This window comes from Pteropus alecto, unplaced genomic scaffold (genome assembly GCF_000325575.1).
Source record: "Pteropus alecto unplaced genomic scaffold, ASM32557v1 scaffold11, whole genome shotgun sequence".
Lineage (NCBI taxonomy): Eukaryota > Metazoa > Chordata > Mammalia > Chiroptera > Pteropodidae > Pteropus > Pteropus alecto.
Window position 1 is genome coordinate 14,299,680 of NW_006431956.1, and position 17,472 is coordinate 14,317,151.

A 17,472-nucleotide genomic window follows, 5' to 3' on the forward strand; every position below is an offset into this window, starting at 1 on the left:
TTATTTTTCATTCTTCAGTTTCTCTCTTCTTTCTTCTGATTTATTTCTAGATTTCTGTCTTCGATAACACTGACCCTTTCCTCTATTTGGTCGACTCTGTTTCCCAAGCTTGCTATTTCATTTTTCAACTCTTGCAGTGTTTTTTTTTTTTTTTTTAAATCTCCAGAAGATTTATTCTGTTCTTTTTGAGGGTTTCAATCTCCTTGCTCTGCTCGTCTAGTAGTTTTTTCAATTTCCGAAATTGTTGACACGATCATTTTGGATCTCACTGAGCTTTTTCAGAAGTACCATCCTGAATTCTCTGTCATTTACAGTGCATATTTCTTATCTGTAAGCTTATTTTCTGGAGATTTTTCTTTTTCTTTCTGAGATGCTTTGTCATCTTGGTTGTTCATGGTGTTTAATGGACTATTTCTCTGCCTGGGCATTAATGGAAGTGTATTCTGCTGTTTTTCCAGAAAGAAGATTGAGTATATAAAGGTCTCTCTATAGCCTGTTGTAAAGAAGGTGCTTTTCTTTTGGTTTCCGGTCAGTGGTGTCTAAGCCTCTTGGATCCATGCTTTACATAAAGCTTTAAAAATGCCTTTTTATTTTCTGATAGATATTTAATCGTGCTTGCTACCCTCAGTTTCAGTCCCTGTCAGTGTTAGCAACAGTTTTGGTAGCATTTGCTCAGATTCCCCTGGGGCTCTACGGTGGTCCATATGGGAGGGTATGGGGGGAAGGGCTCTTTGGGTTGGGAGTTGGGGGCCGCAGCTCAGTCTTGGTTTTGCAACCAAGGTTGGTAAAAATTAACTGTTGTTTCTCTGCTGGCCGCATCTATGCTTTCTGCCCTGATGACTGGGCCCTGCTGCTGGCCACGGGGAGCTCACAACTTTCCCAGGCAGAGCTATTCAGGGAACTCGCCGCTCCTTCTCCCCTCCCCCTCCTCCTGCAAGTAGCTCTGGCGGCTGCGAGAGGCAGCTTCTTTATTTCTCCCAGTCCACCGCAGGATACCTGAGGTTCTGACCTGTGGTAGCTCTTATGCGCAGATCCCACTCTCAGACATGCTGGTGTGAAGTTTTGGTGTTTTTTGTTGAGTTTTAGATGTTCACCTTATTGTTGTTTCAAGGGGAGAGATCTGGGGATGTCTCTCACTCTGCCACGTTTCCAAAAGTTTCACTAGATAGCAATTTAACACTTGGATGCAACTATGCTGTCTTTGGAGTAGAAAGAAGTGAGTTATTTTATAGTTAGAATCCTTGTGATGTTGGAGTGTCCCTAATGTTATTATTCATCTTTTTATTAAATGTGGCTGCTACTCCTTTTTTCACCATCTGGGCTTCGAATAACAATAATCACCATAAATATGAGAGATTAAGTTTGTATCCCAGACTGAGCAATTCACTTAGAGAGCTGAAGTTGTTCAAGGATAATGTATACAAGACATGTCAGTATTGCCGAATGAAAATGAACTGTGTGGTTTTCATTCACTGCAAAACTTGCCTTTCAGGTCACATTTCCACAAAGACCATCCACTTTATGAAACAATTCTTCCTTCCGATGCATGTATTTATGTCAGAATCCAAACAAATTTTTTCACGCTTTAGTAGGTTTGGAACTCCTTGTTAAAATTGAAGGTGTTGGCCCCATGATGTAATAGGTTGCCCCAAACTCCTTGAAGGTGTTTGCCCCATGATGTAATAGGTTACGTTCTTTTCAATAAGGGGGAAATAAGGCAGAAGGCTGAAAAAATGTGCTGTCATGAAGTCCTTTTTATTCTCTCCCCAAATTTTGTACATTTCGACAAACCTGTTTTACTAAAGTGCCTGGGTGCTGAGGCGGAGGAGATGAGCTGCACAAAGCAGATGAATAAAGGAAAATGCTCCTTTTCAGAAGATACCTGAAAGGGTGAGGAGAATAGATAGAACGAGGAGTGCCAAGGGGTTTTGCAATACTAGGTTTTGCCTGAAATGAGATTGGAAGGAAGCTCGGAGACGAAAGATTTGGTGCGCATCATGTCTTGGAAGCATTATAAAAGGAATGTTTTATAAAGGAGAAATCATTAAAAGGATTCACACATTCATTTGCATGAATTAGCAAACCCGAGAGAGTGTCTGAAATGTTTTGCAAGTGCTGGCCTGAAATGAAGGCCACTGATTTCCCCACGACATCAGACATCAGTGCGAACTGAGCAGAGTTAAATGAACAAACCTTTCCAGCCAGTGTTGAAAGGTCGTAGCCTCCAATTATCTGCATCTCGCCCATGGACTGGTCATTCTAAAAAAAAAAAAGAGAGAGAGAGAAGCCAACATTTTACTGTACAGGAAAACCTGTAGAGTGCAGTTTCTCATCTATCCAGCTAGTGGCTAGCTTGTATCTTACAAATACAGCACAAATAGCTAATCCAGGTTCATGGTTGCCTATGGTTACCAAGAGCCACTCTCCTGCTTTCAGTCCTTGAGACAAAGCATTCTAAGGGCCGGGTGGGAGAGACTGTGTGGAGAGGGGATGGAAGGAGCAGAGGGAGGACAAACAAACCTAATTTAGGCACGAAAAACTGTGGAAGGTGCCTGAATCTCTCCTGAGGCAGATTGAATTGGAGAAGACAGTCACATTCTTGGACTTCTCTAGGGTGGAGGGGGTCATGGGAGCCCCAAGCAGGGGCCAATTTATTTGTCAGCTGTGCCGACGTGCCCTAGTCATAGTTCTACAGTCAGGAGTAATTAGGCCGTGGTTCCCAGAGAGATCAGAGGCCACCTCTACTCCCTACCAGCACAGGCCCTGTCCCTCGCCTGATGTCCAGGGCGATTCTTACAGGCCATGGATCAAGAACTACTACATTTAAACAAAGCCTCAGGAACTTTCTGCAGTTGCAGGAATATGAGACCCAGGATCCCGTTCAGAAGACTTTTCACTCAGATCCCTTTAGAGGTTATAAGAATCCACTTTCACAAATGTTTATGCATGGTACATCATCCTGTACTAATTAAACCTCTCTCTCTCTCTCACACACACACACACACACACACACTAAACAAAATGTAGGTCCTCCCTTAGTGAATAGCACAACTGAATAACAGGGACACAAAACAGGAAACAGAGCAGGCAAGTCATTTTGTGGCCTCATTTTAGAGACGCATTCGCAGAACTGAAGCAGATATCCCACAGGCCATCAGCTTGTGACCAAGCGATACTGCCGTGATGTCACAACTCCTTGATGCAAACAGTATCCCAAGGGAGAAGACGACAATACAGGCACCATATATGCGGTGTGCGGAACCAGCAAACAGCTTTAGTTACTGCTGTGGACAGCTGGGGCTTTTGCCACTTCAGCACTTTCTTCCCTCATCCTGGCAAGAAGGCCCTGCCTCTTTCTGGGTGGAGTTCACGCCATATGAATCAGATAGAGTTTGTCATAGAAATCAGCCAAACAGTAAATATAATAGTTTTACCAACGAAGCAGTTTTGTCTTTTTACTTTATCTTTAAGGGGGTGGGGAGGTGGGGGAATGATCTTAAAATGTTTCTTCCTCCATTTGGTAAAGCATTCACCCCTCACTCCTTAAACAAAGAAGTGGAGAGAATGCTTGAAAGTAGCCCACTATGTTAGATGAAACCAGTCATTTTTTTCTTGTGGAAACTGATCTCAAAAGGAGAAAATCAAAGAACACCCAGACTTCCTCGATCTTTGGCCGCTTTCGTATATGCATATATAATCATATATTAACAAGCGGTCATGTCAGTAGGTTAAGAACTTGTCAAAAATGTCAAAGGAAAATTTCTTCTTGTCACTTCTGGAGGTTCTGGGACACAGGAGTTAACAAACGGAGAACTTCTGCATATTAGACTCAAATATGTTGTTAATAGCAGCAGGAAAAATACAAATTTCAGTACCTCCAGAGGACTGAAGTATGCAGAATTGGATACAACTATGAAACCACAAAGTTTAATGTAAAAAATGAGATTTACACTCTGCCAGATCAGAGTAAATTTCACAATAAAACTTCTGTTATCATCTCCATTCTATTGATTAAAAACACGATACGTCAGAAAGTTAAGTAATGAGCTGTGAGTCACACGGTACTGTGTTCCAAGGAAGTCTTATTTCAGAAGGTCTTACTTAGTCCAAGTTCATAACGTAGTTTTAGTATAATCTGGAACTTATATCTTCCAAATCTGTATATAGTCTATTGTCCCAATACCTGTCATTGATTTATTTTTTTCCCTACTGATTTGAAATGTCATTTTTATTTTATCTTTCATTCTCATATGTGAAGATCAATTTTTATATATTTTTTGTTTCATTAACCTAAAACGTTTTGGAATCTGGTGGAGCAAGTCCCACTTTTCTGTTATTTTTAGAAATTGTCTTGACTACTTTTTTTGCATTTATTTATCTATCTGGTGGGTTGTTATGAAGAGCAAATGAATTAAGATGTACAGAACATTTAGAACAGACTGGCACATGGTGAACATTCAGTAAATGTTAGATATAATTGATTTTTCTCCCTCTGTCCCTCCATCCTTCCCTCTGTCCCTCCTTTATTTTTCGGCAATGGTCTCCCCAGTCCTTCCTGGTGCACTGGAGTCTGGGGCTCCCCTTGTTTCATGACTCCAGAGAACAAGCCTTTGTCTCTTGCTGGGATGGGGGAGGGAACTTAGAGGTCCAACTTCTCCATTCATATGCTTTCCAGCACCTCGCTGCTTTCAGCCCATTCGTCCCTCACTCCGTCTTCTAAGAACCTGGTGAGCCCAACTTATGAGCCTTTCAGGAATTCCGGCGCAGGAATCCTCTCCATCTCATGAACATTTCCCTCCATAGGCACTTAGATTTTCACTTTCTCTATGTGGCTGTCAGTGCCCTTCCTTAGTAAGTTTGGCCTCTTAAAAAACACGGGGTCTTCTCCCCATCCTCTTTGTCCGTGTGTGTGTGTGTGTGTGTGTGTGTGTGTGTGTGTGTGTGTGTTTATGTCTTTGCCATAGTTTCAGTGGGGTTTCAGGAGAGAATAGAGTTAATTATATGCATTCAATCCACTGTGTTCAAACATGCTATTTTTCTAATGGTTCAAACACATTCTTATATTCTTAGAATTTATGTATTTTTTAAATGTCATTGGTTTTAATTCGATAATATTTCATTTGGGATTATTCATCTTATCTTCATAAGTAAGATTGACCTATAGTTCTAAAGCAAAGTGATACTAGCCTCAATCATGTGGTTCTTTACCTTTTTTCTATGCTCTAGAAGAGTTTGCATATGAATGAATTTATCTGTTTTCCTAAGGTTCAGTAGAGCTCAGGAAAGGTATTATAAATTCCCAATTTATAGATGAGGAATCTGAAGCAATAAGAGTTTAAGTAACTTGCCCAATGAGATAGATGTGGCTAGTAAGTGAAAGAATTCAGTTCAATCCTAAAATTGCCTGGCTCCATACTATTCTAGTGGAACCTCCATCTCCCAATATTCCTAGGAGAAAGAAGCACATAGTACACCTTTGAGAGTAACAGGGAGAAAGAGTGAGTCCTGGTTGTACTGATGAAGTAGATACGTGAGCTAAAATATCTAGGTGAAATTAGTATCTTGGTAGAAATGTTGGTAGAGGTGCTGTGGGTTTACTTAAGTAGTAAAGGAAATCTCTGATATTGAGTCTGGGCATCCGTGGAAGAAATATTTTGGAAATTATACCAGCTTAGATGACTGATCTCCAGGTACAAAAAAAGAGCACACCCAACAGGCCAGCAGGTGTGGTGATTCCTCCCGCAGAGAATTTAGACTGCTTAGATAATGTTTAGAAGAAAACATAACTGAGGAAGAATAAATATCCTGAATTCCTGTCCTTTTGAGGAACTGGAAGAGGAAAAATCAAGAAAACAAACAAAGAACCACTCTCTCAGCTGTTTATTTCCAAAGTCAGTGCAACTTGTTTCAAAATCTATACACACAAAAGCTTTCTCGATATATCAGCCTCCACAGATGCCTTAACTTAGCTTCCCCCTCCCACTTTCAGTCTAATCCTTCCTCTCAGCTATTCTCTTGTGCTTAATAAGGTCATCTAGATTATAAAAAATGGATGGAAATGCAAAACCAACCCCCAAACAGTTCCTTATATGAACTTTTAAACATCAAACTGGAGAGCTTCTAATGAAAATGTGACAAATGGCTGAAAAAAAATTTTTAAGTCTAACATTTGATACCAAGTCAGATTACAAGGATATGTGATTGGTTCCAGTATCCCCTGTTTTCTTTTCAACCACTGGTTGATGTAGGACATGACTCTTAACTGGGTCCCTCAGTCCTTTAAGCTGCCTGGGGCCAAAGCGGAGAAGGCGCAGTGCAGTCAGAGCTGGTGCGGTTTTTATGCTTCAACCAGACCAGCGCCACTTGTCTCTGTTATATCGCTGGATTCAAAGTAAGATGACGGGGGCAAAAAAATTTGAAAACTGTCATGTTAATGTTGTCCTTCCTTGAAATTGATGGATTTTTTTTTGGTTACTTGTTCATTTAAATACTCATTTTCTTCTGAGATTGTTGTTGTTTAGAAACTCATTCTTACAACCTATGTGGGGTGAGTAGTGAGGAAGGAGAATACAGAGACTTAAGTGAACAGGCAGCTAGTGTCCCCTATGCTCAGAGACCTGAGTTCCAGTCACAGCTCCACCTTCTGTTGGTTATAGGACCTTGAGGAAGTCACTTCACCTCTGTCTGCTTCATTTTCCCTATCTCTAAGGAGAGTATATTAATAGTTCCTATTTATAGGATTACTGAGAGGACTAAAAGAATAAATATGCATTAAGCATTTAGAAAAGTGCCTGGCAGGTAGTAATAAACAGAACATAAAGTAGCCTCTGTCTTCTCACCTGCTACGTCCACCTGAGTTTCCTCACATTGGCTGTGATGTCGTCTTTGTTTAGCTCACTCAGCACATTACTAATATGTGTATGCCACGTGCTCTGTGGTTAGGGCTCAGCTGAGGCTGACAACTGCCCGTGAGGCATGTGGTTAAGAAAGACTCACGTCCTTGCATTGCCATTCTGTATCGTGGTGAGAGCCTTGGTTAAAAAGGACCTCATTTGTGTGTTCCTTTGGGGTTCCTTTGTGACTCCCCAATTCCTACGCTGTGCTTTCTGGAGCTTTAAAGTGGACAATTTGGTGGGCATACATTCCATCATTCCACTTGGCTGTTTTCATCCTTTTCCTCACTAGACAGAAGATACCTAGAGATCATGCTCTGACCCACTTTTGTATCTATGATCTCTTGTCGGATCCTTGTTGGTTATTCTACAGAGCCATTTGTAGTCAGTAGAGCAAGGAGTTAACCTTGAAACTGCTTTACAAGATGGTGGCAGATGATCCGTGGTAGAATATGAAAATAGATGGCCAGGTTCCTGATATTTTTCCAGGTCTGGCTGCATTTTCACCTTGGGGATCATGAGATACTCCAAATCCTTCCTATAAATCCACCATTTTAGCTTAAGGCAATTTAAAATAGATTTATATGGCTTGTAGACAAAAGATATTATGCTAATTTATAGGAAAAGCCAACATTTGCAAATTTCGATAAATATTATTAATGATAAATTACTTATGACATATCTCGCCACTGCCAATAAACGGCACTGCTTTATCTTCCATGTCTCAGCTTGTGGTGGCTCATGCTGCACCCCTCCACCTTTCTTCACAAAGGTAATTCTTACTCTTTTTTCAAGACTCAGTTTAGGCATCATCTCTTTTAGGAAGCTTTCTTGGAGTGCCTTGGACTTCATCCATGTTCCAATAATACTCTACACATATCTGCATGTTAACGGACCACATCCAACTAGGATTTTCTGCAAATGTAGCATTTTGGCACAGCAGCCTTATTTTCATCCTAATTGTGCCCCAGTGGTTGCCGCATTGTGTCCAACGCTGAAGCATTTAGGTACCTGTGTTTTAACTATATTTTTAATACTTCCTCCCCTACTCATTTTAGACTAAGTGTTCTTAGGCAGCACTTAGTTTTTCTTGCTGAGTTCTTTCTCCAGCTGCCTAGAATCCTGAAAGCGCTTACTGCCAATGGCAGACAGAGGAAAAAAATTATAAACAAACACATGAAAAAATATCTGTAAAGCTCAAATGAGAAGGACATAAATGCAGATGACTTGAGTACCTTGGAAGATGGGAAGACTGAAAAAATACAGACCTACGTCTAGTATGTCTGAGCGATCCCCACCCAAACTATATTTCTTTATTCTCATGACTATTATTTTATCATCTCAGTTCCCAGGCCTCTCAGTATTTTTAAATGCTTAAATGCAAAAATCTACGTGAATTCTGAACACTAAAAATGTGAAAATTTGCATTATGATATTTTATTATCAGTAATTCATTTCATGATTAGTAAAGGATATATTTTAAAGCACAAACTAGCTGTGTTCGCTTCTGCAGCACATATACTAAAGACAATCTAGCATTTTAACCAGGAAAATAAACAAATAAACAGACATATGGACATATATATACAATATATATACATACATATATGCGTACTAAATATGTATGTATATATATTATATATATACATATATATGTATATACACACACGTGCGCATGCACACACACACACACACACACACACCACAAGTGCCCACATATATAATATATGCATAAAAAATACATATATATGTGTATATATATATATTTAGTTCATTTGAAAGTACACATACGTTTTGCATTTCCTGAATTTGGTGCATTTAACTTCACAAACGTGACATGACTTCATTCAAAGACAAAATGGCTTACTGTTTAATGACAATGATTTATTATTCTATTGTGATCGGTATTCTACTCCACCCAGTCTCTAAGATAGGTATTGGTTAACTAAGAGTAATCCCCACCCATTTAGTTCATTTGAAAGTACACATACGTTTTGCATTTCCTGAATTTGGTGCATTTAACTTCACAAACGTGACATGACTTCATTCAAAGACAAAATGGCTTACTGTTTAATGACAATGATTTATTATTCTATTGTGATCGGTATTCTACTCCACCCAGTCTCTAAGATAGGTATTGGTTAACTAAGAGTAATCCCCACCCAATAAAGAAAGGTTCTTTTCTTATGAGACATAAAAGGATAAGGGTCAGAAATAGGACCACAAACATATGAAGAAGCTATAGGCTGATAGCAATAATGTAGGATCATCAAGAAAAAAAAAAGGGAGGGGGAGAACGAAAGAGACTCTTACTCCAATTTAGTTATAACAGACCCCAGGAAAGAGGAAACTCAGTTTAAAAACAGATTCAGCTTCTTTGCTTTCCATGAACTCTGTTTGAAACCTTGAAGCAGGATATCCTTCTGTTTTGAACATTGGTATGGGCTTGTTTTGGTTTAAGTCATGTTTTAAATTGTGGATCAGAAGGACGAATAAGCTGACCCTCTTGACACATCTGAATGACCCCAGAAGACTTCAGTACAATTTTTAAAATATCTATCACCATACCCCAGTGGTAACTATTTCTTGAAAGACCATTTTCTCCACACAATTCCCGCCCCTCCCCCCACCACACACACTGAAATTACTCGGGAAAGATTTATAACTATAACTTAAAAAAAAAAACAAATAAAAATTGATGTTCACAGTAACAAACTCTTAAACCAGCTCTCCTGAACTTGTTTTAAGATTGCCAGGAGATGGAATGGTGGACAAAAAGGGCCGAGGGAGGGAACTTGTGGCAGACCCCCACACCCAGGAAACCTCTAGAACATCCACCACTTTTTGGCACTAGGCTGGATGTATCTTCGTTCCCACCCAATTATACTTTGGGTCCAAGGAGTTCTGCTATCTTATGTCACTTCTCAGCTCAAAATATTTCTGGAGATGCCCATGCCCTCAAAATAAAGTCCAATTTTGCCATCACAATGAGCAGGGCCACCCTGACAGCCAGGCAAAAGGGATTCTGCCTATCACAAGTCCTGAAACACAAAGACTTTTTTATTCAGTCTTATAAGGAAGTTTTCTGGAAAGTTCTGTAACAGTTTGAGCTAATGGGAATTATACAACAAAGACATGTGTGCTGAACTTGGCCTTATGCCCTGTCCCCCCTCACAGGGCCAAGTTTGTGGTGGGGAGAGTGGTGTTGGAGAAAAGCAGTGTTACCTTGGGATCCCAAAGCATGGCTGATATTTTTCGACTTGGCCACCCTAAAACACCTAGGTGAATCAGAGACCAGACTCCCCACATATCTGTGTTCCCTTTTGCCTCTCTGCTCACAAGGTACAGTAAGGTACAGTGTGCATGAGAAGGAGGCCTCTGAGTTGGAATAGAAATGCATGAAGGAGAAAAGCCTAGCTGCCCCATATCCCTGAGGAGCTCACTGCATCCCGTGTGGGGTTCAGGCAGGCTCGGTCACCACCCAGAAGTTGGTCCTGGGCCCAGCATATCCCCGCCCTTCCCAGCAGACACATGACTGTGTTCAGGCTTGCAGCCTGCAGGGATGAGCACTGCTTCTTTAGTCTCAGCTCAGGTGATCTGGGTAGAAACAAAAGCTGGCCATGGGCAAAGCTATAAAGTTTTGAAGTTAAATATTTAAAGTTTAAAGTTAACTATTTAGTCATATTTTATGGGGATCTGCATCTGTACTCTTGCTCCGAGCCCCTTAAATATTAGGGGCAAGCCTGACTTTGAGAACCATTTATTGAGCATTTACTTCGTGCCAAGCTAATGTTACTTACATGAATCCTAACAATATCCTATGAGGTATGATCTAGAAATCATATTCCTTGGCATTTCCCCAAGGAACTGAAAACTTGTGTCCACACAAAAAAATGCGCATGGATGTCTACAGCAGTTTCATTCATAATTGTCAAAACTTAGAAGCAACTAAGATGTCCTTCAGCAGATGAATGGATAAATGAACAGTGATATAGCCAGATAATGGAATATTATTCAGTGTTAAAAAGAAATGCATTATCAAGCCCTTCATGAAAAGACTTGAAGGAACCTTAAATGCATATTACTAAGTTAAAGAAGCCAATCTGAAAAGACTTCGTACTGTCTGATCCCAACTACATGACATTCTAGAAAAGCCAAAACTATGGAGAGTAAAAAGATCAGTAGTTACCCAGGGTTGGGGGAGGAAGGGGTAAATAAGTGGAGCACAGATGATTTTTAGGGTAGCGAAAACACTACGATAGCACAATGATGGATACATGCCATTATACATTTGTCTAAACCCATGGACTGTGCAATGCCAAGAGTGAATCCTAATGCAAACTATGGACTTTGCGTGCTTATGATTTGTGAATGTAGGTTCCTCAGTTGTGGGGAGATACAGGAACTCTGAGTCTTCCCTTCAATTTGGCTATAAACTTAAAACCGCTCTAGAAAGTTAAGTCCATAAAAAAAAAAAATCCTATGAGGTAAAAGGTACTGTTATCACTCCAATTTAAGTAACTTTTTTCAATTCTGACAGTTGGAAAGTGAGATTAACCCTGTCTTGCTCCAAAGCCTCCACCTACCCATTTGTTTTACAGCTTTTCTCCTGGGTCCGATTAGACTCGACCTTTCTGTGTGACTTGCTACTATATTCTCTCTTCCTCGGTGCTTCCAAATGTGCACGTGAATCACCTGTGCAGACTGTGATCCTGTCTGGGGTGGGGCCTGAGAGCCTGTGTTTCTAACAAGCTCTCAGGTGTTGGGTATGAGGCAGGTCCCATAGGCCACGCACTCTGAGTCCCCAGGGTCTATGTTCCAACTTGGCTAAGTCTAGTTCCAACTTGACTAACCTTGCATTTTATTACCTTTGTATCTTACAATGCTCCCTCCACCCAGGATGTCTTTCTGCAATATCTCTGCCTCTCAAAACCATAATCTTCTTTAGATATGCGATTGAAGGTCGACTTTCACTATAAACCATCATCCAGTGCTCACTCCACCACCACTGTCAGCCAGAATCGACCTCTCCAGCCAATGTGCTTTCTTTGCATTTAGCAACAACTCATGTAGCACCTGTTTCTCCTTTGTTATACTGGCTATTCCTCACTCATTGTTTCCACATCTGTTCACTTCTGCTGTTTTGAAAGCTACTGGAAGGTAGGGACTTTATATCATCCATCTTTATAGGTTCCCTAACACTGAGCTGGGCCTTGTATGCAGAAATATAGTATGTTAAGGAAAGGGGCTCAGAACCTGCCTTGCCTCTTCTTTGAGCTTCCTGAGATTGGTCTCCTCTTCTATAAAATAAGGACAATAACATCTACCCATTAGGATTGTTGTGAGGTTTAAATTAAAAATCACAGGTTAAATGCTTTGCCCACAGTAGGCCTCTGATAAGTATTTATCGAATGAGATTTTCCTCTTTTATTATCGGTATAAGGGAAACGGGTGAACATGGGAATGTATTCATGACAGAGCCAGGCGTAGCACCAGGAGTCTTAATTTTTAGTCAAATGATATTTCACTCTATCAAGCTCTACTTCACTTTATTTTGGTTACGTGAATAACTCCTAGTCATTGAGGTAATTAAAATTGATCGGGATTTACAGAAGAAACCTAGACTATTATTTCCTGGTTGATGTTTTCAATGCAAATCACTGACTAATATTCAAATAAGGCTTAGAAATAAGCCTTTGATATATCCTTATATCTTGGCAAATCAAAGTAACACAACATATTTAATATATATCAATACTGTAGTGATATGTCTATGTAACTCAAAACAACCAAATTTAAAAATAATTAGTAGTTTCCAGATTAAACATGATCATACAAGAAAAAAGAAATGCTTATGATCAGCTATAATCATTGCCTTAATTAATTACTCACTGAGACACCTGGGCAAACTTACCCGATTTGTCATTGACTTCATCCAGAAAATGGAGTTATTACTAACTGCCTTACTTGCTTTTCAGAGTTCATGTAAAGAGCAAACAAATTGTCAATATATGCACATACAATGAAAAATATAGCCAAGTTTCTCTGTGCAAAAAATTATTAGCAATATCTTGAGGCATAACACAGAGCTAGGGGGAAAAGTCAATTTATATGAAATATACAGAAAGTAGAAGGATTAGGGAGAGCCAAATATCAAGTGTTTCATTTTCTATTATTATTTAGTCTCTGCTCAAACTTCTCCAGGTATCTAATGAGACACGAGTAATATGTAAGAAGGTCAGAGAACAGAACACTTCTAGAGCCACCCTCCGTTTTCCAGAATAAGAAAAGATGGTTTATTTGATGTAGGCATGTTGATTGGCAGTGCAGGCTTGCAAATTCCTTCAGTATTAAGTCATGTCTTCAAATCTGGGTGGGGCGCTGAGTTATTAAATATTTCTTCTTTTCCTCTGGAGGCCGGGGCTTAGAAGTAGCTGAAGGCTACATTTGAACGGAGTTGGGTGGTCTTGGGAAAATTCTGTGTAAACAGCATTGCTCAACTAAAAGTAACACAAAACACTGCACATCTGTCTGTCCATATTATACAAATAGAATCTGGACTCCATTAATGTGCCGGAGGAATAAATTATTTTCTAATAAATGTTTTTATAATTACAGTGAAAAGGAAGGTCCAGGACACCAAAGGAAATGAGATTCTTCTGTACCAATTTGTTGGCGGAAGCCTGGAAAAGGAGTGGGAGATGGAAGTTGTCCACAGCTGCGTCTAACTTGGAGCTCGTACCTTCTTAAATATGGGAAACATAGGGTTCAATGTAAAAGGCTACTGTGGTATACCTTATTCTAGACTGCCAACGAGGAATGCCAAATCACCAAGGGAGGTGGCTTTCACTCTCAATTTTTGCTAAATGATCTAAGAACAACTTGATGGAGGCCCCAGACCTGACAACCTCTGTGCTCTCTGAATGTCAGAATGTCCACATGACCTGGGAGAACAAGGGCCAGCAGCTATGGAACAGGGCACATGTGCTGTCTATTTTTTTGCATCTAGATAGTGCTAATGAATAAAATATCTACTCTTCTCTCTCTTTGCTCCTGTTGAATATTGGCTGTCATTGGCTGGTGAGCATGAAGACCTTTGTTTTGTCAGGGAGGGCAGAAGAAGTCTGACTGAGTCCGAAGTGGCAGGAAAGAGAGATGAAGAGGATGAAGGGTGATATGAACACTACTCCCTGTCTGGTTCATTTAACTACATTTGAGCCCTGATGTTAGAGGATCGACTGCTTTCACTAAAGTCTGTAAGATTCTGGGAGGGGTTAAAGATCTAAAACAAATATGGGCGAAAGACTTAAATAGATATCTCTCTGAAGAAGACATGTGAATAGCTAACAAGCACACTAATCATTAGGGAAATACAAATTAACATCACAATGAGATAGCTGCTCTATTCCTTTGAATGGCTAAAATTATAAACCATATCAAGTGTTGGCGAGGATGGAGGAACTGGAACTCCTCCACTGCTGCTGGGGTTATGAAAGAAATAGCGGCTTTGGAAGACAGTTGGACAGTTTCTTAGAAAGTTAAATGTTCGTCTACCATAAAATCCAGCCATTCACTCCAAGAGGAAAAAAAGTATATATCCATACAAAGACCTGTTACAAATATTCATAGTGGCTTTATTTACAATAGCCTCAGACTGGAAACTATCCACATATTCCTCAACAGGTGCCAAGCAGGTGTGGCTCAGAGGAGGTGCTAACACTAGAAAATGGAAAAGCCTCACACTGCTTGCTGATTGGCCATTTTCAAAGAGGATTTCACATCAGGTATAAGTATTTGAGAATGTTTAAAAAAAAAAAAGCTCAGTTTTTAAAAAATCAATAAGCAGATTGAATTACTGTTAAATAATTTACACTCTACTGTAGCCAAAATTTCTAGGAAATTGCTCCAAATCCTTCCAACCCCATTTCCTCCATAGAGACCAACCTCTTTCAGAAGTCTTTTAAATCGGTCCAAGTCACCAGTGTTCGATTAAGTCACTTCTTCAGTACAACTTCTAGCCTCCTTCTCTTCTACGTATCACTGTTTCTTCTGCGTGTTCACCCCTGATTCTCATCTGCTCAGATTGACTATGCACTATTATTTTTACCCCTGCACAGTCAAAATAAATCCTCTTCTCTCATCTACCTCATGATAAATGCCACTGGGGCCAATTAGGCGATGCAGCCAAGGTTCTGTGCTCACATGCTCTTTGAGCACACCTACCTCTACCGCTGAAATTCAGTAACAAATTGTGGGTCCTATAAACCACACTGGTTCACAAATGGAAAGGAGCTGAGGTATTTCAGGAGGCAAGTGGTAATGAAAGCAATATTCTTTACTGGCAAACTGACATTTCAGATTCTACTACAAGCATTAGTTATTTCTGGAGCATTAAAGACCTAAAAGCAAATTTGTTACCACCGACAGTCCTGGCTACATATTAAGAGTGCATTAATGAGTCTCAAACCTGCCATTCAGCATTCTATATTTGATTTTTATAATACTGGTTTTTATTTGGCTCACAGGGATAAGAAGGAGTTTTCAAATTAAAACCCTGGGATTTAGCTATCAATAGATAATAAAATTCCCCCAAACTCTGATCATATAACATCTGTTTTTGTGACGACACATGGAACCGATAGGACAATGGAAATAGCACATCCTATATTACATGTATTTGAGAAAGTAACTCAAAATTCAAAATGCAACTTTCAAATATACAATACAGTATTATTATTTTTTTTGAAGGAAGGACTTTTAATTATTTATTATTTTTTTCTTTTTTCTTAAATTTTTTTTTTTTTTTTTAAATAAGCCACCATCTTGACCGGAACTCTGCAATACAATATTAGTATTAATGCTTTACATTACATCATGCTAAGAGGGTAGGTCTTAAAAGTTCTCATAACAAGGAGAAAAACATTTTTAACTATGTGTGGTGATGGATGGTAACTAGATTTATTGCGGTGATCACAAAAAATTCAAAAGAAATTCAGAAGGAAACAAAAACTGAAAAAAAAGTTTTCATGGCTCCATCTCTTATAACATAACCATATACATTAAAGTTTTTGAAAATACTGGTCTTTCTCATTTTCTTATAATTAGAAGAATATGTTTCATTAATTTACAATATTAATATTAATAGCTAACCTTTACTGTGATAGATAACTGTGCTGGGTTTTATCATCTTATTTTCTAGATGAGAAAATGGAATCTTAATTAAATAGGTGGTCCAAACGCATTCGGTAATTGGCAGGGCCGGCATGGAAACCCAGGCCTGTCCATAGACATCAAAGTCTTCCCACTTGACCATTATGTTGAACTTCAGAAAAATGATATAAGTTAATGTTCATTGACTTGGCAATGCTAGTAGTGGCAGTGGTGCTCAAAAATGAAGGCCTGCGGGTTCCTACTGTATCATGTCTGTTGGAAATGGGATGAAGTCAAGACGGAGGAAGTGCAGAAACTGCTGGCCTCCTGATAACATTACCGTAGACCTCAAAGGAAGCATTAAAATAGGGCAGCTCTGCTGGCACTTGGGCTGCTGGAGTTGCTGCTTAAGCCGTGAGTCATGCTCCTGGGCCTCTGGCTCTGTGGACACTGACCGCTTGATCTTCACCCAGAGATTCTGGACAGGAGGCAAGATGTGTTTTGCTCTGTCATGGTCGTGTGTAGTTGTGGGAGTGAAGTGGCTTCTTTTTCCACTTCATGCAGCTCGGGATTCTGTGAAAGCACCGTGGGGCCAACCTGGGCGTGTAGATAGGCAAAGTGGCTGACACCCGGGTTCCCACTCTGCTTTACCCACAGAAGCTCCGCTTTTGAGGTTTTATGGAACATATCACTTAAAAAGTTTCAGTGCTGGAAAAATGTTTGACAAACCTCAAGCCTGCTGGGAGACGGTATAGCACAGTGGTTAAGATCATAGCTTTGGAACTTGACATCATGGGTTCAAACTCAGGTCCGACTACTCCTGGACTTTGTGGCCCCCAGAGCACATTAGTCTACCCTTCTGAACCTCAAATATGTATTCTCATTCAGAACTGGCATCAGGAAGTGCTGGTTATTAGCGCTCCTGCCTGGCCCCATTAGTGGATGAGGAACTAGAGGGGAATCGGGTTAAAATGCAGAAAGGAAAGTTCCCTACCTAGAGTTTGTAAAAAAAAAGACTTGGGGTCTGGATCACCAGACAGGTCTGAAGTAAAGAAAGGGGTTTACCTGTGTTATAGCTTCTAATTAGGAAACTAGATACATCGTAGAAAGAGAAAATTCAATCCTTCTCCTATTACATATGTGAAAACTGAGGTCTAGGGAAGTGGTGCTGGGTATCAAGGTTAAATTAGAAACCTACATATCTATAAATCGTTCTGTTTCTATATCCACGTAGGTTTTTTTCTTTCTTCTAGAAATCTCTAAACTTTCCTATTCAAAAATAAAGTAGATTTCTATACACGAAGGTGGGGAGCTGATGTGAGCTTAGGGAAAGGTATAATACTGAAATACAAGTGAAAGAAAACCTTAAAACCTAGGAGGGATAGAGTTGAGGTTAACAAAAAAATTTATTTTATTTTATATATTTTAT

At 39.8% G+C, this 17,472-nt stretch overlaps 1 protein-coding gene across 5 annotated transcripts in view; it reads right to left on the reverse strand.

Moving 5' to 3' along the window:
• The window catches only part of PRTFDC1 (phosphoribosyl transferase domain containing 1), an 81,838-nt gene that overhangs the window by 20,683 nt on the left and 43,683 nt on the right, over positions 1–17,472 (reverse strand). For 4 of the 5 annotated variants that reach the window (XR_003044820.1, XM_006907010.3, XM_015585605.2 and 1 more), the window contains exon 4: positions 2,194–2,259. The exons of the other annotated variant lie outside the window; for it this stretch is intronic. Coding sequence is in view for 3 of the 4 variants with exons in the window: in XM_006907010.3 (XP_006907072.1) it covers positions 2,194–2,259 (66 nt within the window). In the remaining variant the exon portion in view is untranslated. The remainder of the gene's footprint in view (positions 1–2,193; positions 2,260–17,472) is intronic. 5 annotated transcript variants of the gene reach the window in all.